The sequence below is a fragment of the Schistocerca nitens genome, chromosome 1 (assembly GCF_023898315.1).
Source record: "Schistocerca nitens isolate TAMUIC-IGC-003100 chromosome 1, iqSchNite1.1, whole genome shotgun sequence".
NCBI lineage: Eukaryota > Metazoa > Arthropoda > Insecta > Orthoptera > Acrididae > Schistocerca > Schistocerca nitens.
This window is the reverse complement of record NC_064614.1, coordinates 851,001,961-851,025,556: the sequence shown is the minus strand read 5'-3', so window position 1 is coordinate 851,025,556 and position 23,596 is coordinate 851,001,961. Positions and strand designations below refer to the sequence as shown.

At 40.6% G+C, this 23,596-nt stretch overlaps 1 protein-coding gene across 1 annotated transcript in view; it reads right to left on the bottom strand.

Moving 5' to 3' along the window:
- Nucleotides 1-23,596, bottom strand: part of LOC126237188 (carboxylesterase 4A-like) — a 329,130-nt gene that overhangs the window by 33,702 nt on the left and 271,832 nt on the right. Inside the window, exon 11 of the mRNA XM_049947068.1 lies at nucleotides 3,104-3,242. Coding sequence (XP_049803025.1) covers nucleotides 3,104-3,242 — 139 coding nt within the window. The remainder of the gene's footprint in view (nucleotides 1-3,103; nucleotides 3,243-23,596) is intronic.

The window sequence follows — 23,596 nt, the reverse complement described above, 5'->3', positions numbered from 1 at the left end:
CCGTTCGAATAGTAAAAGTGGCAGCATTAAGTCTTTGAACAAGATCCTGAACGTGGGCTTTCCATGACTGTTTTCCATCTGAACACCTAGAAATTTGAACTGTTCAGTTTCACTAATCATATGCCCATTCTGTGAAATTAAAACGTCAGGTTTTGTTGAAATGTGTGTTAGAAACTGTAAAAACTGAGTCTTACTGTGATTTAGCGTTAGTTTATTTTCTACAAGTCATGAACTTAGGTAATGAATTACATTATTTGAAACTGAGCCAATGTTGCACACAACATCCTTTACTACTAATCTACTGTCATCAGCAAACAGAAATATTTTAGAGTCACCCGTGATACTAGAGAGCATATCATTTATATAAATAAGGAACAGGAGTGGCCCCAACACTGATCCCTGGGGCACCCCCAATTTAATCGTACTCCACTCAGACCACACATCACAGCCATTCTCAACATAGTGAATAATGACCTTTTTCTGTCTGTTGCTAAAGTAAATGGTGAACCAATTGTGAGCTACTACCTGTATTCCTTAATGGTCCAACTTCTGGAGCAATATGTTGTGATCAGCACAATCAAACGCCTTAGTTAAATCAAAAAAGCGTTCAAAACCTTTTGTTTAACCCATATAGTACCTTACAAAGAAAAGAGAATATAGCATTTTTCAGTTGTTAAATGACTTCTAAAGCCAAACTGTACATTTGATAGCAAATCGTGTGATATAAAATGATCAATTATCATTACATACACAGCCTTTTCAATAACTTTAGCAAACACTGATGACATAGAAATATGTGTAAAATTGTCTACATTATCCCTTTTTTCCTTTTTATAAAGCAGCTGTTGGAGATGTGGCCACAGCATTGCAGGAGGGGTCGAGCAGTGGTGTGCAAACTTGTAATGCTTGGGGAATTGCCCAAAATTTGGACATGCCTGCAAGCATGATTCATAAGATCCTATGAAACCTCCTGCATTGTTACCCATTCAAAATCACCCATGTTCAGGAGTTGCTTCTTGCCGAGTTGCCAGCAAAACAAACATTTTCTGTGAAATTTCTTGCTGGCATAGTAGTGGACAATGAATGGCCATGGAACATTCTGTGGACAGAAGAACCCAATTTTGATCTCCAAGGATATGTCACTATGCAGAATTGTAGAATACAAGTAACAGAAAATATGCAGGTACATCAACTGGTACCACTTCATTCTGCAAAGATGATCTGTGGTGTGGGTTGGCTGCATCATTTATTGTAGGACCACTTTTTTTGAGATCAGTCCTGCAGGTCCAGTTACCTATATCATCACTGGCATATGCTATTAGTCTTTTGCACACCAGTGTAATTTAATTCCAACCTTTCAACAGCAATGATGTGTGGCTAGAATCATTTTTATGCAAGATGGTGTTCCTCAACACATTACACAGCCAGTGAAGTGGTGAAGTAGCTGCTGCAGAGGCATTTCAGAAATATTAGAATTATCAGCTTGCTGTCCAGATCACCTGATCCTAATTCAGATGACTTCTGGCTGTGGGTGTACCTTAAAATATTGTATTCAGTGCTTCAATTATTAACATAGCTGAATTGAAGGCACACATTGTGCAACACATTCTGATCTGTTGGTGAGTTAAAAATCAATGTCATTTTGCTTCTTGTGCAGTTTTTGGCCTTGTGACAAAAACTGAGACCATTTTGCTTTTTATGTGGGTTTTTGCTCAGAACAGTTAAAAACTGATTTTTCCCATTAGATATGGTATGACCTTGCTGTGGCGTTTGGACTGACCTAACTAACAGTGCCACAACTGTTATTACCAAACTTGAGTTATCATGCACATTGAACACTATGGATGGTGCAATATGCATCTCGAACCATAGTTGCCATATTGTGATTCATCTGTCATTTGTAGCTGACCCCATTTACATTAAGAGACTTTTTTGTTCCATAATTTTTCCCCCTGTATCATAATATGCTGCTCAGATTTGACAACATTCTGAGCAGTGGATCTTTTTCTACAGTATTTTGAAACTGTAACTTTATTTATGGACCCTCTGTAGTTTGCATGCATACTTTTATTCCTTGCCTATGATTTAGAGTGAAGTTCAGTATTTTGGTGCAAGGGTCCAATTGAACAAAAAGAAAGAAATTGAAGATTTCTGTAAGTTCAAAAGAAAATTAAAAATTTAATTGAGTAACAACTCTTATAAATTAGCTAACAATATAGATTCAGGGACTGAAGATTCATATTAATTGTATGACAAGTAGCATTCCTCATTTTAAACTTTCATTTATTAATGGTACATACAGCCCACTGCTAACATATGACAAATATTTGTCTAGTCATGTAGATATGAACCTAGTAGTAGGAAGTCAAGAGCTCATTTACTCTATTTATGCAATTTTTATATCCTGATGAAGTCCTTTCTGAATAAACACAAGTAAATAGAAATGAATAGAATTTTCAAGTCTGTTTATGTAGGTATGAATGGTTATTATACCATGCAAACACTTAACTCTTAGTGTAATCTAGTAATCCAGTACCTGTGGCTTGACAGTCTAGATATTCAAGTATTTTACATATTAAATGTAGAGGTTTTAATTCAATTTTGTATCTATATTATGCCTCAGCTTCCTGTCAGACTGGAACCGTACAGACAGCTGTTGTAGAATAGTCCACTGCAGACTTAAAACTACATGCCATATCATGGTGAAAATTGTGTGCTTGCCCCTTTCTCTGCAACAGTGCGGGAACTACAAATCCAACTTACATCAACTGTTGCTGTCTGATGAGTAGTATTCATATTTCACCTTGAATATGACATCACTGAACTTACGTCCTTCTGTTAGTGGTTGCTCTCATTATGTGACATAATTAGCTTTGACATGTCATTATTTAAAACATCCAAGAACGTGCAAAACATTTACATGTATGTCACACCCGTATCTCAGCTCATTTCTCGCTTTTATCATTTGCTTAGATAATTTATCTTAACAGTGTTATTGTGTAAATTTATAGTTGTGTGCAGATTCTGGGGATGGTAACCAGAAAGTGTTAACAAAATTACGATCTCATTACAATGAATGCAAATTTTTAGTATAAAATTTTACCCTGTTCGTGAAAATTCAGCCCACATTTGACGTATCATTCTGCCAAACCTTTCTTCAGTCCCAGATGGTCTGCGTCCAGAAAGCTGCTGCATAAGGGATGGGCCAAGAAGATGTAGCAGTTCTGAACCATGCGCAGCACCTAACAGTGACATCCAATTGACCTGACATTAGTTCAAGTGTTCCTAATAAATTATTTACCTGAGTTATAAAAATAAATGTCATTTTTGTAGAAATAAATACCTCAAACATATATTTATTTTTACTAGGCTTCCCTTTTTATAACCAAAGTAACCACATACTGATTAGAGTTAACTCAGTACCACATGCTGTAAAGTTATAATTATAAGGAAAGAAGGTGGGGAGAAAGAAAGTTTACTAATGTTGTATGATGATGAGATATTCAATGATACAGTGCAAGCTCTGATTAGGTAAGGATGGTGAACTAAATTGCCCTTGTCCTTTACAAAGGAATCATTCAGTAAACTGATTTATTTAATTTAGCAAAATCATGCAAGCCTAAATCTGGATGGCCAGACAGGAATATGTGTCACCTTTCTCAGTTGTGCAATAGCTAGTGACAGGTCTCATTATTTGAATGTTTTTATTCCAGCATAATATATTATTTTTGCCAAACTTTTATGTATGTTTGAGCAGAAGAGTGAGTTTGAATGATCATTTTTGTGTGATAGAGTCAGTATAAATAAGTACAGCATTTCTGTCAGATCTTGAAACAAAAAGTAGATAATATATATCAGTTACATCCACGATTATCATTTTCAACCATGGGCAAGAGAAATAATATATATCAATTATGTCCATCAGTTTCAATTTCAGCCATGGGCAAGAGAAAAACGTTGGTGTATTGTCTGATCTGTGAAAGAATACATAAAGAGTTTCTCCTGCTTCAGATAGATATGAAATTTGAACTACACAAGAAAAATTGATCAAACTCATAATATCACATTGTGGAATGTAGATAATCAAATTTATATTATTTGTTTAAAGTAGCTCTATATGAACAAACATCCAAGGGCAACATCAGCTACAAAAATAACACAGGGTGTGAGATTAACCTGTCATCAAAGAGACAGTGAACTCTCCTATACCAAACAAGTTGAGTTTTTCAGTAACAGCTTGTACATACATACTTTAAACTATAATGCCTTGTCAATCCAACCACTCTCTTCTGTCACTGGCTATTCATTTCAGTCCAATGTAAATGCCACAGCCTATCCTCTTCTTGATTCCTTCCAAATACTTCATCCTAGGCCATCTTATTCTTTTCATTATTAGCACTTACCCTTCAAGAATATAAATGACGAAAGTGTGCAATAAATTTTATTTTCCTCTTTTCCATTTCATTTAATAATCATCTCTCTTCATTGATTTCCATGAAGACTACCAGGTTGGTTTTTCATCCTGTCCAGCTCATTCTTGTCATTTCAGCAGCTGCAAGTCAATTCCCTTCCAATTTACCCCAAGTACAACTTTCACTTTCATGCACTCCATGGAAAAGATTTGGTGAAGGATTTTATAACACCTAACTTCATATGTTTCTGGTTAAAATGTTTTTCTTATCCATAAATACCTGTTTTGCCAGTGCAACCCTTTTCTCCATGCCCGAATGCATCAGTTGTCCTATGTCACTATTCGATCTCAATATTGTTTCATGATATATTATGATACCATCAGTTTCTATATTGATTTTAATTTCCCTCATATTTTTCTTACTGCCATTATTTTCATTTTCCAGTCATTCATTTTTAATTTCCATTGTTTAAGAATGTGTGATATGACTTTCAGTGTAGTGAAAAGGATAGTTGCTACTCACCATTTAGCAGAGAAACTGAGTCACAGAAAGGCACAACAAAAAGACTGTTGGAAAGTTAGTTTTTGGCCAACAAGGCCTTTGTCAAAAATAGACAAACACACACACACACACACACACACACACACACACACACACACACACACACACACACACACACACACACATATATGCAACTCACACACACATACCACAATCTCTGGCAGCTGGAGGCAGACTGTAAGCAACAGGGCATTATGGCAGAGGCAACAGGGTGGGGGTAAGGAGGAGGCTGGGGCAGGAAGGGGGGAAGGATGTCAGGATAGGGGTGGGGGACAGTAAAGTGATGCTGGGAGCATGCAGGGACTAGATGGAAAGAGGGGTAGCTAGGATCAGTTGGCAGGTTAGATGGAGAGTGGGGGTGGGGGGAGGAAGGATCCGGATGGCACAGGTTGTGAAGCAGTCATTGAATGAAGGCGACATCATGTTGGACAGCATGCTCAGCAACAGGCTTGTTTTTGTACAAGGTTAGGAGTGTAATTACGATTTGTAAAGTCCTCAGTGAGACACCCAGTATATTTTGAGAGGGACCACTCATCATTACATATGTGGTGGCCACGGGTGGCTAGACTGTATGGAAGGGACTTCTTAATATGGAATGGGTGGCAGCTGTCAAAGTGGAGGTATTGCAGATGATTGGTAGGTTTGACATGGACAGAGCTCCTGATGTAGCTATTTTGAGGTGGAAGCCAACATCGAGAACAGTGGCTTGCTGAGTTGAGTAGGACCAGATGAAGTGAATGGGGGAGAAGGTGTTGAGGTTCTGGAGGTATCTGGATAGGATATTCTCACCCTTGATCCAGATCAGGAAGATGTCAGCAGCGAATCTGAACCAGGTGAGGGGTTTGAGCTTCTGGGTGTTTATGAAGGATTCCTTTAGATAGCCCATGAATATGTTGGAATAGGATGTTGCCATGTTGGTGCACACAGCTGTACCCCAGATTTGTTTCTAGGTAATGCCTTGAAAGAAGAAGTAATTGTGGGTGAATGTATAGTTGGTTATGGTGTCTAAGAAGCAGGTGGTTGGTGCGGAATCAATCAGGCATTGGGAAAGGTAGTGTTCAATAGTGATAAGGTGATGGGCATTAGGGATTTTGTGTAATTGGAGCTGGCACCAATAGTGATGAACAGGGCACCATGTGGTAAAGGAACAGAAATTGTGGAGAGTCAGTAGAGGAAATGGTTGGTATCTTTTATGTGGGTTGGTAGGTTGCAGGTAATAGGCTGAAGGTTTTGGTCTACAAGAGCAGAGATTCTCTCAGTGGGGGAGGGGAGGGGGCACAGTAATCAGGCACAATGGAGTGTCCTGTGTGATTGGATTTATGGATTTTTAGCAATCATGTAGAAGGTAGGAGTGTGGGGAATGTTAGGGGTGAGGAGAGAGATGGGCTATGGGGAAATGTTCTGGGGTGGGCCTAAGGATTTGAGGAGAGACTGGAGATCATGTTGGATTTCTGGAATGAGGTCACTGCAGCAGGGCTTGTAGGTGGATGAATCTGACAGCTGGCAGAGTCCTGCCAGGTAATCCATGTGATTAAAAAACATCTGTGGTGGAGCCTTTGTCAGCAGGTACAATGTATGGTTGGGATTAATTTTTAGGTGATGGATTGTGAATCTTGCTGTGGATGTAAGGTTAGTTTGCATGCTGAGGGATTTGGCTGACAAATCCTATCTCCCAGGCCTACTACAGTTACTCCATCCTCAAAACTGCCTCCTACTACCACACAGAATCCAGAACCTAAATAGACCCGAAACACAGTCATGAACCTTTCTTCCAAAAGCCTTAGCATCAACATGGCACCATCCTATGCCAACATATTCATGGGCCATCTAGAGGGGTCCTTCCTAAACACCCAGAATCTCAAACCCCTCACCTGGTTCATATTCGCTACTGACATCTTCCTGATCTGGATTGAGGATGAGAACACCCTATCCACATTCCTCCAGAATCTCAACACTTTGCCCCCATTCACTTCATGTGGTCCTACTCAACCTGAAAAGCTTCTGTCCTTGATGTTGACCTCCACATCAAAATGACTATCAGTACATCTGACCATATCAAACCTACCAACCACCAGCAATATCTCCACTTCAACAGCTGCCACCCATTTCATGACAAGAAGTCCCTTCCATACAGCCTAGCCACCTGTGATTGTCCCATATGTAGTGATGAGCGGTCAATCTCGAAATATACCGGGGGTCTCACTGAGGACTTTACAAATAATAATTATCCTCCTAACCCTGTACAAAAACAGATCTCCTGTGCCTTATCTTTCCAGTCACCCATCACCTCCCAAAGCCCCATCATCTGGTTGCAGAGGAGCATTCTCCTTGTGACTCAGAACCACCTGGACTAGAGCAACTGAATTACATTCTCCACCAGGGTTTCGACTACCTCTTGTTGTGCCCTGAAATGAGAAATGCCCCACCCATTATCCTTCCCACTAGTCCCTCAGTGTTATTCTGCTGCCCAACGAACCTACATAATATCCTCATTCACCCCTACACAACCCCTGCTCCCAGCCCCTTGCTGCCTCCCACCACCAACTACTCCAGTCTGGTCACAAACATCATCTACCCCATCAAAAGCAGGGCTACCTGTGAAACCAGTCATCTGACTACGAGTTAAGCTGCAACCACTGTGCTGCAGTCTACATGGGCATAACAACCAATAAACTGTCTGTCCGCATGAATGGCCACTGATAAACTGTGGCCAAGAAACAACTGGAGCACCCTTTTACTGAGCACGCTCTCCAACATGACGTCCTTCAATTCAGTGACTGCTTCACAGCCTGTGTCTGTGCCACCAACACCAGCTTTTCTGATCTGCACAGGTGGGAATTGTCCCCACAATATATCCTACATTCCCATAACCCTCCTGGCCTCAACCTTCATTACTCATTGTCCTTACCCATCTAGCCTGTTCTCTGTCTCTATTCCAGCACTACACAGTCCTCTATTCTACCAATGTGCCCAGTCTGTTTACTTCTCTCCTTTTCCACTAATCTCCTCCTCTCTCCCCCACCCTCTATCTAACCTCCTGACTGAACCTAGCTGCCCCACTCAGCACCTCATCCCTGCATGCTCCCAGCAGCACTTTACCATCCCCCACCTCTACACTGCTATTCCTGGTCCTCCCCACCCAACCTACCTCCTTACCCCTCACCCAGCTGTCTCTCCCGTAATGTGCTGCTGCTCAAAGTCTGGCTTCAGCTGGCAGAGACTGTGGTCATGTGCAGGTGAGTTGCATTTGTGTGAATGTGTACATATGTGTAGCTTGTCTGTTTTTGAAAAGGCCTTGTTGGCTGAAAGTTAACTTTCCAACAGTCTTCTTGTTGTGCCTTTTTGCAACTCAGTATCTCCACTTTATGGTGAGTAGCAACTATCCTTTTCATTGTACTGATACCTTCCATCCTGGATTTTCCATTGTCTGATATGACTTTCACCATTCTATTTGTTTCTCTTTCAGAGTCTGCAACTATTATTTTGTCATTAGAAAATCTGATACAGTGTATACTGTCACCACTGTTTTTTATTCCCTTTGTCTTTTCTTTCATGATCTGAATATTTTCCTCAATGAACACATTAAACAAATGTGGAGATACGGGACATTCTTGTATGGCTCCTCTTCTAATCCAATTCTTGTTCTCTACCTTATTGATGTTTATTTTTGTGCATTGGTTCTGATACAGTTGATTAATCGTTTTTCTATCCTTCCAGTCCTGTCCTATTTACTTCATACTTCTAAACAGTAGCTCCTAGTTCACATTGTCAAACCTTTTTATAAGGTAAGATAAGTTCTGCTACTCATACCTGTCCTTCCCTCCAACAGCATGTGCAAGACCAAAATTGCTTCTCTTGTTTCTCTACCTTTTTCATATCCAAAATGGTTTTCTCTAGCTTACCTACATCTCCTTTTATGCTGCTCTTAACTGTATTAATCAACATTTAAGAGGCATGTGATAAAATTATAAGTAAGTGTTCTGTAATTTATGCAATCCATTACCTTCCCTATTTTAGGTGTGGTAATAGTTCTGTATTGTATGAAGTGTTTTAGTATGACTCCTTTTTAGTAGCAGTCATTTATTACTCTGAATAATTGGTCTTCCATCTTGTTACCTAAATTTTTCAGCAGTTCTGCAGTGATGTCATCAACACCAGTTGCACTTTCTTCTTTGAATCTCTGCAGAGCATGTTCAAATATATATCTCATGATTGGAGGACCTTGCATTTTTCTTTCAGAAACATAGATGTCTTCCATCACATTGTCTTTATTCTTGAAGTCTTTATCATCACACATTTCTTCTATGTATTGTCTCCAATGACTGCTGGTCACCCAGTTGCTGAACATGCTGCCCACCATGATGTGCTTCACTGCAATGACTGCTTCACAGCCTGTGCCATTCCTACCAACACCAGCTTTTCTGAACTGCACAGGTGTTAACTTTCCCTAAAACATGCCCTTCATTCCTGGAACTCCTCTGGCCTCAAGCTTCACTAGTCCCTTACCTCCACCTACCTGTCCCTTTTTGTACTCCCACTCCAGCACTACACACTTCTTCTATTCCACCAACACATCTGCAATCTTTTCCCTTCTCACCTCTCTCCTCTACCTCCCCCCCCCTCCCCCCCATAGCACAGCATTCCGACTCTGCACCTAGCAGCCCTATCCTGTTCCCACACATCCCTGCAGGTAGCACATCATCTTCCTCCACCCTTACCCTGATATCCCCCCCACCCCCACCCGGTGACTCCTCTTTACACCGCCACTACCCATCCCAGATTGCTGCTCATATCAGATGCAGTCACAGTCTGCAGTCAGGCCACAGTGGCCAGAGACTGTGGCCATGTGTGTGTGTATGAATTGTGCTTGTGTGAATGTGTGTGTGTTTTCTATTTCTAAAGGAGCACTTTCCTATCCGAAAGCTTAGATGTTTGGCTGTCTTTTCACTGTGTCTGTCCGTGACTCAATGCCTGCAGCAATACATCCTTTTTATAATACTGACATATTACACCTTGATGCACATGCTGTGTCCAGATTTATTGTTCAGGGATCATTTCATTCTATCCAGCAATCTATTGTGCTTTTTACATTGTTTGCCTCTCTGAACCTGGCCTGGCCTAGGAGCTGCAACAGATTTCAAGGCTCACATTATTCCTAAAATATTTCCAGTGTCTCATTTCTTTCAGTCCCAACCAGTCTCACTGGCTCTTCATGATGATCTTGTGATCTTGAAGAAGAAGTAGCATAATGCTTTGACATGTATAGCTGACAGGCAGTGGGTAATACTGTTGTTAATTGTTTGCAAACTAGGAGAGAAACTGTGTCTGGGTGGTGATTTTAAAGCAATGGTGAAATAACCCCATACCCTTTACTCTATACCAATGACTGTTCACACAGCTTTCTGGAGAGTAATATTTCCACAAGTTAAATTAGTCCAACGCCTATTTGCAGCTCCCATTAGATTAAGAATTCAAAAAACCGTTCTCATCAACACCACTTTTGCGTTGCGCAATTCAACAGATCACCAGACAGGGTCATCATTGCCTCTGCAATACTCCAGATATACCCAGAACTTACAAAAAAATGTGTAAATTAAATAGATCATATTACCATCAAAGATTAAAAATCACTAAACATCTGCAGATTTTTCAGTTTTTGTTTGAGACACTTCCACAATATTGCCTTAAATGAAACCATTTCACATGTTCTTTTCTTTTTCAACAAACTGTCACATATGTAGATTCCGTAGCCAGAAATGTCTCAAACCAACTAAAGAGTATGTCAATCCTTGTGAAATAGCCTGCTTCCACTGCACATAAAAATTTGCAAGTGTTCCCGGATAAAATTAATTATTACACTAGAGTCATACCTTGAGCAGACAAAATATCTCACCTTTTAAAATCTTATGCAGAAAAGGCAAAAAAATCTGAGTGGTCACAAGCCTGTTAACAGGCATTTTGCAAATAAATAAATAAATAAAAAATCAACACTTTTTCTTGTTGTATACCATCCTGGTCTGTCTCTGGTCCTAGTAATGAAAGCATCTTTACATGAAATCAGCTGAGGCCTGTGAGAATCCTGGGCATCTGGGACTGAAGAGAACAATGTAAAAATACCTTGGCAAAGAATTCCACTTTATTACCATTACTGCATACTGAACACATACAAAATGCTTTACTGCGATACGCCCTACTCAAGAAACAAGCAGGTAAAAATATCATGGTGAAGAATTTCACATTTTACTGTCATTATTATACAGGGTGAGTCACTAATAACTGCCACCAAGAATAACTCCAAAAGTATGATAGGAGCTGAAAAGTTTGTGGGACAATGGGGGCTATAATATGACGTTGGTTTTTTGTTGCTAGGTGGGGTCGTGTCAGAGATATGAAGGTTAACTTTTTTTTTTTTTTTTTTTTTTTTTTTTTTTTTTTTTTTTTTTTTTTTTGATAGCAGCTATCGAGATAAATCCAATGATGTGTAACATTAAGGTCTTTAGAGGTCAATGAAGGTCACAAAGGTGGCATGAATGTCCATTTACAGAAGGTGTTCGAAGTGATGACCATTGGTATCCCTTAACACATCAGCACTTATTGAAGCACATGCTCTGACAATTTTTTCTCACATATCTTCAGGTGTAGTTGGAACCTCTTTATAAACAATTTCTTTTACAAATCGCCACAAGAAAATATTCAGAGGCATCAAGTCTGACAAACAAACTGGCCACGACACACATCTCCTCCACGTCCAATCCAATGATTTGGGAATTGTCTCTGCAACTCATTTCTAGCCATCAGCAAAAAATGTGCCAGGCACCCATTGTGTGGATACCACATTCTGTTCCTTGTTCCTAAAAGTATTTCTTCCAATAACAGACCTAATATTTCCTTTAATGAAATAGGGGCCTATAATTCTGTCCTCCAGAATCCCACACAATACATTCACCAACTGCAGTTTTTGGTGTGCAACTTGCCGCAGCCAACATGAATTTTCAGTTGCCCAGTAATGCATATTATGCAAATTAACATATCCATGGTCTGTGAATGTAGCCTCATTAGTAAATAAATCAAATTAATAAATGTGTGATCTCTCTGAATCTTAAGTTGAGCTCATCAGCAGAATTCAAGGCGACGCATACAATCCATACCAGTTAATTCTTGGTGGAGACTGATATGGTAAGGATGATATTTATGATGATGCAGAACACGAACAACACTACTCTGGCTCATGACAGATTCCCTTGCGATTTGATGCGAACTAACACAAGGATCTTGAACCACAGTGGCAAGAGTACCAATTTCCATTTCCTCATTAGTAACTTTCCTCTCCTGGATACGTTTCCGATACGTTAAAGATCCAGTTGTTCTCAATTTATCATATACACATTTAAATGCACGACGTGTAGGGTGAGTACATTGAGAATATCTTTCAGTATACACTACTCAAGAAGCAAGTGGGAAATGATAAATAAAGGTCACAAGTTTTGGTTACAGTTAAAATATGTTTGTAGTTGTTACAGTCAGTATGTTGGGCAGAGTCAATCCTTACAACTGATGCACATCAGAGGCCCACCACCTGATGCAGAGCACCATGTGGCAGGTAGGGGTGGTGGTTTACTCCCACATGTAGTCCCATAGAAATGGGGGGGGGGGGGGAGGGTGGAGGGGAAGGGGTGGATGGGCCTGCCTTAGCAGAGCAGGGAGGGCTGTCATCAGCAATGTTTGCAACTGTGGATGTGTCTCCAGTCTGGATGTTGAATTTATCATATCGACATGAAGACCCACACTGGAAGGGTTGTGGTTGGGAAAGGTTGTTGTCCTCTGCTGTTAGCAATCAAGCAGGTTTCAGTCAGTGGACAGATACTGTTGTGGCTGTCACTAGCATTGAGAATGTTTATTCTCTCCATTAGTCACATTGCAAGGGCCACAGTACAGTCGCTGGTGCACATAGCAGATTGTGTTGTTAGATAACATTTTATGGCAGCTATCACTTAGCTGCTTGACGATGAAGCTTGCTCGTAACACATGAGCATGAGGCTGGGGTGTGAGAGTGTTGTTAATGTGGAGTTGGACATTCAGTACTAATGAAGGTAATTCTGCAGGCATTAATGGTGGGGAGGTTAAGAAAAAGTCTGCTGCAGGGAGGGGGAGATTGGGTGAAGCACTTGCTGAACAGCACCTCTGCAAGCAGTGACTTCAGGCTGTCTTTGTATGTCGCCCAGGTGCCTGCCAGAATACAAGGTAGAATGTCTGTCCACAAGGCGTTGCGGCTCATTATGGCAGCCCTCAGTGTCTGATGCCATCTTCCCACTACCTTGTTGCTCTGTGGGTGGTAGGCCATTGTGTGAAACTGTTGCATGCTGCCTAGTTTTTACAGCTCAGCAAGGAGGAAGGATTCAAATTGCTAGCCCTAGTCAATTGTGGTGGATAGAGGGCAACTGAGGTGGAAAATTCAGGTGGTAATGAAAGCCCGTGATGTCGATTTGGCTGTTATTCCATGTAAAGGGATTCATTCTACCCAAGTTGTGTGGTCAATGGCTGATAAAATGTGTTGTAATCTTTGGACTCAGGTAAGGAGCCAATTGGGTCCTGTACTATGTGCTGGAAACATTTTTTTGGTACAGTGAGGATGCCTTCTGTGGGGGAATGCATGCCATCTGGTATTGCTATGCTGTCACAGAACACAGGCCCTCAACTATATCCTGCAGTATGTGTTAACCCCCAGCCAAACAAAACATTCTGTAATGAGTCTCATGTTGGGGTGAACTGAGGGGTGTGACAGGTTATGATGGCTGTCAAAAATTGATTTTCTGAGTGGCATGGGGATTAGTGGGCATGGTCTACCTTGTGATGTGTCACACCAGAGTTTTACATGAGTGTTGGGTAACCTTACTTTTTCAAGCCCTAGGCCTGTGTTGGGGTCATTTAAGAGTTCACATAAATGATCTTCATGTCCTTGTGGGTTCACTAGGTCCTCATGGTTGATAAATTTATTGATGGGATGAATATGGGACATGTAGTCCACAATCATGTTTCCCCCCTTTCACGTGTTGGATGTCTGTTGAGAATTCTGTTATGAGGTCAAGGTGCTGAAAGCAGTGGGGTGATACATCTGGACTAGGATTATGAATGGTGTGTACTAAGGGGAGTAGTTGGTGAAAAGTGTGAGGGGTGGCCATCAGTGTACTCCTTGAAATACCCTACTGTCTTGTAGAGCACAAGTAGTTCACAATTGTATGTGGACACAATTTTTGAGAGCCCTTTAATTTGCATGAGAAAAATCATAAGGGTTGATGTATGCCATTAACATTTGCTGTAGGACAGAACAGATGGTAGTGTCACTAGCATTGACAGCGACTGACAGGTAGGCCATCGGTGAAGTTCGGGCCAGAATCGTAACCCTCTGTAGCACCTGTTTGATTGTTTTGAAAGCTTATGATATTTCTTCTGACCATGGAACAGTTCACTTGTCTTTGGTGTAGTTCCCAGAAAGGGCACTGGTGAGGGGTACCTGTATTTTGGCTGCCTGCAAGATGTGGCACCAGTAGAAACTAATCATTCCTAGGAATCTGCTTAGCTACTTGTATGTATTTGCATAGGGCTGAGTTAATGAGTGTCTTCCATGTTTGAGCCATGTTTTTTTAATCTGAATGGCATGAACATACACTCCTGGAAATTGAAATAAGAACACCGTGAATTCATTGTCCCAGGAAGGGGAAAATTTATTGACACATTCCTGGGGTCAGATACATCACATGATCACACTGACAGAACCACAGGCACATAGACACAGGCAACAGAGCATGCACAATGTCGGCACTAGTACAGTGTATATCCACCTTTCGCAGCAATGCAGGCTGCTATTCTCCCATGGAGACGATCGTAGAGATGCTGGATGTAGTCCTGTGGAACGGCTTGCCATGCCATTTCCACCTGGCGCCTCAGTTGGACCAGCATTCGTGCTGGACGTGCAGACCGCGTGAGACGACGCTTCATCCAGTCCCAAACATGCTCAATGGGGGACAGATCCGGAGATCTTGCTGGCCAGGGTAGTTGACTTACACCTTCTAGAGCACGTTGGGTGGCACGGGATACATGTGGACGTGCATTGTCCTGTTGGAACAGCAAGTTCCCTTGCCGGTCTAGGAATGGTAGAACGATGGGTTCGATGACGGTTTGGATGTACCGTGCACTATTCAGTGTCCCCTCGACGATCACCAGTGGTGTACGGCCAGTGTAGGAGATCGCTCCCCACACCACGATGCCGGGTGTTGGCCCTGTGTGCCTCGGTCGTATGCAGTCCTGATTGTGGCGCTCACCTGCACGGCGCCAAACACGCATATGACCATCATTGGCACCAAGGCAGAAGCGACTCTCATCGCTGAAGACGACACGTCTCCATTCGTCCCTCCATTCACGCCTGTCGCGACACCACTGGAGGCGGGCTGCACGATGTTGGGGCGTGAGCGGAAGACGGCCTAACGGTGTGCGGGACCGTAGCCCAGCTTCATGGAGACGGTTGCGAATGGTCCTCGCCGATACCCCAGGAGCAACAGTGTCCCTAATTTGCTGGGAAGTGGCGGTGCGGTCCCCTACGGCACTGCGTAGGATCCTACGGTCTTGGCGTGCATCCGTGCGTCGCTGCGGTCCGGTCCCAGGTCGACGGGCACGTGCACCTTCCGCCGACCACTGGCGACAACATCGATGTACTGTGGAGACCTCACGCCCCACGTGTTGAGCAATTCGGCGGTACGTCCACCCGGCCTCCCGCATGCCCACTATACGCCCTCGCTCAAAGTCCGTCAACTGCACATACGGTTCACGTCCACGCTGTCGCGGCATGCTACCAGTGTTAAAGACTGCGATGGAGCTCCGTATGCCACGGCAAACTGGCTGACACTGACGGCGGCGGTGCACAAATGCTGCGCAGCTAGCGCCATTCGACGGCCAACACCGCGGTTCCTGGTGTGTCCGCTGTGCCGTGCGTGTGATCATTGCTTGTACAGCCCTCTCGCAGTGTCCGGAGCAAGTATGGTGGATCTGACACACCGGTGTCAATGTGTTCTTTTTTCCATTTCCAGGAGTGTATATTCAAATAACCTGAAGCGAGTGACAATGGCAGTTTTGCATTGGTATTTGTAAATGATCATTCTGAAAGTAAAGAACTTTTTCTCTACAAAAATTTTTATTTGATATAATTAAATGAAATGGTATGTTAATACAATTTGATATCCAAGTTACTTTTCTGCATAGCCACCAATCAGATTTAGGCACTTGTTATACCATTATACTACCTTTTGTATGCCTTCTGCATACTCAGTTGCTGTTACAAATTTCTCAATTTGGGGAATTAATGATAATCACTTGTGTGGTGGATGTTGAAAAATTTTCCACTGAAACCACTGAAGCAAGCCCTATATCACCCCTGGTGCATTATTATGAAGGAGGACATGCATTGTCATGAAGGACAATGACTACCCTGGTTAGCATTCTGCACTGCTTCTTATTAACAATGTGGTGAAGTAGTTAAAGTGTCTGGCAGTGGCCGCTGCATTTATGCTCTGACCTCTAGGTATGTATTTGATGAGCAGGACACACTTATGATCCCAAAATACCATAGCCATAATCTTTCTGGTGCTCAAAATTTGTTTTGCTTTTTTCTGTTTCACTGTGGATTGTGAAAGATGCCATTCTATTGATTGGAACTTTGTTTCTGGTGTGAAACATGGTATCCAAGTCTTTTCATAGTGGCTGAGAAATGTCAACGCAGCTGCCATTCATTTGGCTTTGTATTTGTTCGACGAAATTTGAGGAATCCACATGGCACATACTTCGTTATAGCTCAGGTCTGCATTGACAGTCTTGTGCAACTCAGTTCTTGAAATTTATGGAAAGAATGAGCAATCCACTAATTGTGAAATGCCCATAAACTTGGATTTTTGTTTAAATCCTTGCTTTGAGTCCATTAATCGCCACTGAGAACCAGCCTGAATGATCTTCATCATGAACATTCTTCCAGTTACCAGTAAACATGATACACCACTTTTAAACTGATGCTTTGTTCATCACATAACCACAAATCTCAGTTATCTGTCTATAAATTTTGTAGGGTCAGACTTTTTGTGCATTTAAAAAGTGGATAACACTGTGTACCTCACCCTTGGCAGCACTGTCAATTTTGTCACACATTTTGAAGTCATACAGAGACATTTTGAAGTCATACAGCTAAGCAATAAGAAATCTTATTGTATTGTAGCTGCAACCCAATTAAAGTGGACTAATACCAAGATCAATGGCTGGGTAGTGGTGGTAGTGTAGGAAAATGGTCATGTGTCAAAAACAAAACATTCACCAAGTGAGATGGCACAGTGGTAAGCACACTGGACATATATTTGGGAGGATGATGGTTCAAACCTGCATGTGGCCGTCCTGATTTAGGTTTTCTGTAATTTCTCTAAATTGCTTCAGCTAAATGCTGGGATGGTTCCTGTGAAAGGGCATGGCTGACATCCTTCCCCATCTTTACCTGATCTGATGAGACTGATGACCTCACTGTTTGGTCACCTCCCCTGAACCAACCAACCAACCTACAAAACTTTCTTTACTTCCTGAGTGACCCTTGTAATTTTCATGGAAACTTTGTCTCCTTGTATAGCATCCAGAGTGGAGTCATGTAGTATGGCACAAAGGTATTCTACAGGTTTCATGAAAGACAAATTTATATAGCTACACCATCAGTTGCTGTCAAAAACTTTATTAAGATGCTGCTAGACTGAAACTAGTAGCAGCTTAACCCACTGGGCTGTGCTGCTCATAAAAGTTGTTCTCTGCTTTCACAAATAAGAGCCATATAGTGTAGCATTAAACAATTTGTAACAGTTCTTCACTTTAGTTAATAGATGGTATGAAGTGTCATATGTCAATGGAAAGAGGAAAATCAATCTTTCATGATGTTCTTATAGCATTTGACTCCATTAGTTCAATCATAAGATTGAAATAAAGTTGAGGGATTTCCCATCTATTTTGACTGCACAGCAGTCAGAATCAAAATGTCATCTTGTCAGGAAAAGTTTTTGCTGCACTGGCTTAATGGACAAAGAAATTAGTGATATTCTAAGTGCAAGTGAAAGTGAATCTTCAGAATATTATATTTCTAGTTCTAATTCTACTTCTGAAGATGAATTTAGTAACAATATTGATACTGAAAATGCAAAAGCAGCAGAATCTGACAGTGCAGATGATGATATGGATGATGTAATGCTTAGTCCAAGTATGCAGCAGCCAAAGAAAAATAAACAGGAGAAATGGAAGTTGGGAACACATTTAGACAACCTGTCAAAATTTCAGTGTTCTGAAAACATAGATATTTTTCCAAGAGTATTTTCATAACTATCAGTTTATTTACAGCAGGCACCTTTAAGCACTTCTGCAAATGCACAATGTCATCAGACATGTAACCATACACCAGTTTCACTTTGCATCCAATGGCATTGCATAGAGACTAATGTTCCCTTTAAAACACAGATGCTTAAAGAATTCTGTGTGCTCACTTCTGAAAGGGTTTTAAACAGTTTTCTAGAATCAGGTAAGACATTCTTGGCCCTGTGGGCTTGCTCAAGGGAGGAGGGATTCAGTAAGCCCACCAGACATCAGTATGGAAAATACATCACTGACCTATGTAATGGCTACAGTGTCTGAAGTTAAGCTTCATGGCACCTGGTGTAAGGCTTGTAGCAGCATACTAGGGATGCTGGGCACCTGAGCTGATAAAAGGCCAGCTAAAGCCTGCCATAATCCATTCCAGTATTACCTAAGGCAGTGGAACACTGATCTGAGACAGACTTTTATAATAAACTGTATGATTCTTTGGACTACTGGTCTGCTATTTGGACTTCACCTGTATCTGCTACTGCTTCACTCATACTCGGACTACTTGGACTCAGACTGTATAACGGTTAGGCCATGTATCAGATACTAAAATATTGAATCATTTCATGTGTTGGGTAGTAAAACATTTTTGCTGTGGATAGGGTTCTGCACTGAAAGTTTTCATGCTCAACTGCCAGCATGTGGAACCCATAATTTGAATAATAAACACTGGACTAGTGTCTTTGATGTTGGTACTTGGGCAGTTTTATGATTTTCAGTTTATACTGTCAAAATTAATAAAGGCCGGCTGGGGTGGCCGAGCAGTTCTAGGCGCTACAGTCTGGAACTGCGCAACCGCTACGGTCTCAGGTTGAATCCTGCCTCAGGCATGGATGTGTGTAATGTCCTTAGGTTAGTTAGGTTTAAGTAGTTCTAAGTTTTAGGGGACTGATGACCTTAGAAGTTAAGTCCCATAGTGCTCAGAGCCATTTGAACCATTTGAATTAATAAAGAAAAAAAATGTTTCTAATGAACTATAGTTACAACTATGTTTCAACATGCAAATATGTAACAAGATGGACTGAGAAGCAATAAATGTAGATAATACTCGATTTGCTTTGATAATGACCTCACCTTGTCTAAGAATGATAATGACCTCACCTTGTGTAAGAAACTGAAAATCCATATGCACCATTACAGAAACAAACTGGTACATACTCCTTAGATTCAAAAACTACATATTAATAAAAAATCATTATGTTTGAGAATTTGTTGCTCATTAGAAAGTTTATAGGATGGAGTGTTCACAATACACTTTAAATTATGCCAAACCTACACCAAGTATTAATATTCAAATTGTAACTGAAGCGAAAATTACAAAACATACTTAATTTTCACAAATGTTTATACTAGAACCCTATTTAGATTTTTAAAACACAAAAATGACTTCTAAAACTTCAAAAATCCCTTTCAGAGAAAAGTAAATGTTAAAACATGATCTTGGCTTTAAGGTTTCAAAACAGTTGCCTAGTTCAAGTTCCTTAAACCTTTAAAAGCAGGAGTGCTAAATTATATTTTTATAGTTAATGATCATTACAGGCAAGCAGGAATATTATATGACAAACACCAACATCTGTTTCATATTTAATATGAGTGTGGACATTCATTAATGACCTGTGTCATGAGATTAAAATGTAAATATTGTACTATATCTGCACTAAGTGCATCATGTTTGGCTCTAACAACTCCGGGAGATAAAAGCTCTTGGGATGCATTAGACTGTGGACATGATTTTTTAAATATTGCTTATATCATACTGTTATGTGATATTGATGTGTATAGTGAAATGTTCATCACCTTGACTTACATGGACTCAAAAACTTGAGTAAACTATGAAGGTTGGTTTAAGTGGCTTCAGCCTTTTACTTCTGGCAACTGACTATTCTTACAGCTCAGAATTGATAGCTACGCAATTCTGATACCTTTAAGACCTTTAATGATAAAGCTAAGTAATGTGTGACTACTTATTTTTCTGTGATAGGATTTCTTCTCATGGTATTGTGTGACTTAATCTTTAATTCCTTATTCCCTATCCCTGGTGAACTAATCCATTTAACTGTTAATGATATTACCTTATTTCTTTCTTTCTTTCACTTTTCTTCTTCTTCTTCTTCTTCTTCTTCTCTCTCTCTCTCTCTGTTTCGGCTGGTTTGAAGTAGCCTGCCACAAATTCCTCTGCTGTGCCGTCCTTTTCCTATCAGACAACCTACATACTCAACTACAGGGTGTGTCAAAAAAATGTATACACACTTGTCATAGACAATTTATTTCCCATTCTACAAGGTTAAATATCTGTGAGAAAGTAATTTTATGTTTCTTCAACAGATGGCAGCAGTGGCAAGGAAGTAACTGCAACATGGCGGACATGCGTTTGAGTTTTGAAGCATGGAAGTAGATAATTAAGTGGTACTGGAAGTTTGAGAATGTAGCTGCAGTTCGAAGACAGTGGAGAAGTGAGTATGGTGCAGAACCACCTTCGAGGTCAACAATTACATGTCTACGAGACAAATTCGAAATTCATGGAACAATGTGTGATGTGCATAAAGGTCGATCAGGGCGACCTCGTACAGCTACAAGTGATGATTCCACCACTGCGGTCTTGGAACTGTTTCAGCGTTTGCCTCAAAAATCTTCAAGGCAAGCGGTAGGTGAGAGTAATGTAAGTGCTTGTAGTGTGCTACGCATTCTGAAGAAAGACGAGTTTCATGTGTACATTCCAAGGCTGGTGCAACAGCTAAGTGACGACGTTCCAGATCTAAGGTTAGAATTTTGTGAATGGGTTCAGGAGATGGTGAGATGTGAACCAGGATTTATGGGTAGCATAATTTGGTCGGATGAAGCCCAATTCAAACTCAATGGAACTGTCAATAGGCACAAGTGTGTGTACTGGGCTGAAGATAATCCTCACATTACAGTTGAAAAGGCTGTGAATTTGCCTGGTGTAAAGTGTGGTGTGGTTTGTCTGCAAAGGGACTCATTGGGCCTTTCTGCTTTGAAGGTACTGTTACTGGAGAAACGTACCTAACAATGCTTGCTGACTCCATATTCCCTGCCATTTGTGCATTATATGGTAATGATGAGTTTTATTTCCAACAAGATGACGCCCCACCGCACTATCATAGGGACATAAGAGCATACCTGGATCACAGTATGCCAGGCCAGTGGATAGGACGCAGGGGACCAATCGAGTTTCCTGCACACTCTCCAGAACTCACGCTGCTGGATTTCTTCTTATGGGGCACACAAAAGACGAGGTGTACTAACATAAACCACGTAACCTGGACACACTTTGGAATGAGATTCAGGCGGTGTGCGCAGAAATATCATTGGACACTTTGGTACGATGTATGGAATCAGTGGTGACTCATACTCAGAAATGTATTGATGCTGAAGGCCACCAGTTTGAACATTAATCACATTTGCAAAGTACATTTATTTTTCCAATTGGACTTTAAGCTTTCCATTTCCAGAAATTTAACATTGTAGAATGGGAAATAAATTTTCTATGACGCTTCAAAGTGTGTATACATTTTTTTGATGCACCCTGTATTTGCTGGATGTATTCCAAACTCTGTCTTCCTCTATAGTTTTTACCCTCCACAATTCCCTCTAGTACCATGGAAGTTATTATCTAATGTCTTAACAAATGTCTTATCATCGTGTCCCTTCTTCGTGTCAGTGTTTTCCGTATATTCCTTTCCTTGTTGATTCTGTGGAGAACCTCCTCTTTTTTTATGTTATCAATCCATATAACTTTCAACATTCTGATAGAGCACCACATCTCAAATGGTTCAATTCTCTTCTGTTCCAATTTTCCCACAGTCACTGTTTCATTACCACATGATACTGTGCTTCAAATGTACTCACAAATTTCTTCTTCAAATTAAGATCTATGTTTGATACTAGTAGCCATCTATTGGCTAAGAATGACCTTTTTGCCAGTGCTAGTCTGTTTTTTATGTCCTCTTTTTTCCCTCCGTCATGGGTTATTTTGCTGCCTAGGTAGCAGAATTTCTTAATTTCATCTACCTCATGATCCCCAGCTCTAATGTCAAGTTTCTTGGTATTCTCATTCCTGCTAATTCTTAATACTGTTTTCTTTCTTTGATTCACTCTCCCATCATTGTTTCTTTGATGTATAGGCTGAACAGTAGGGGCAAAAGACTAGGTTCCTGTCTTACACCCTTTTTAATCTGAGAACCTTGTTCTTGGTCTCCCACTGATATTTCCCCCACAGATTCTTATACATATTGTATATTACCCATCTTTCCCTACAGCGTACCCTCATTTTTCTCAGAATTTCGAATGTCTTGCACCATTATACATTGTTTAGTGCTTTTTCCAGGCCAACAAAGCATATGAATGTGTCTTGGTTTTTCTTCAGTCTTCCTTCTGTTATCAGCCAAAAGGTCAGAACTGTCACTCTGGTTGGATAGTAAGTTAAAATGTTCCATTTCTGAGAAAAAATGGGCTTTAGAATAATTTATATTAATCCCCTAATTAAACAGGTAATACTTCTGAGTGTACTACATCTCATAAAGGTAAGAAGGTAAAGGTCCGATTCTGGCCCAACACTACATCTTATTAAATCTTATACAAGGAGTATTTCCATGCAAAATGTCTCTATAGGGAATATTTACGTCATGCCAATCGACTAAATGTAAGTTCATATTTGAGCAGTAAGAATCAGGAAAATGCCGCTCATATTTCTTTTTTTTTATTTATTTCAGGTTAGTGCTGGATATAAATTGGATCACAACAGAAACAGAAAAATGTATTTGTGTTTGGAGCTATAGCAGAGCAAGTGGATACATTTTACATTGCTAAGTTTATGGTGTAATGTTGAACTTTTTATTTATATACTAATCAGCTGCCCAATGCTTCCTCCAAATAGTGTGTGTTGTTTCTTCCTGTACTATTCTATGTATTTGACATTAATAAATTACATTAAATTATTTGAACAATGAATGAAAAATATCAATAAAAAATGAAATAAAGTGTACATTAATAAATGACTCCAGAAACATAGGTGCACATTAATATATGACTCCAGAAACATAAGAGGTAGTGTAGGGTGACAAAGGATTGCCGTATCTTGGACCATGTAGCTTTTGTTCTTTTTGTCCAGTTTATGAAACTGTAGCAATAAAAAGAAGTTTCAAAGTGCCATTTATTAGTTGTTGTGAGACTACTAA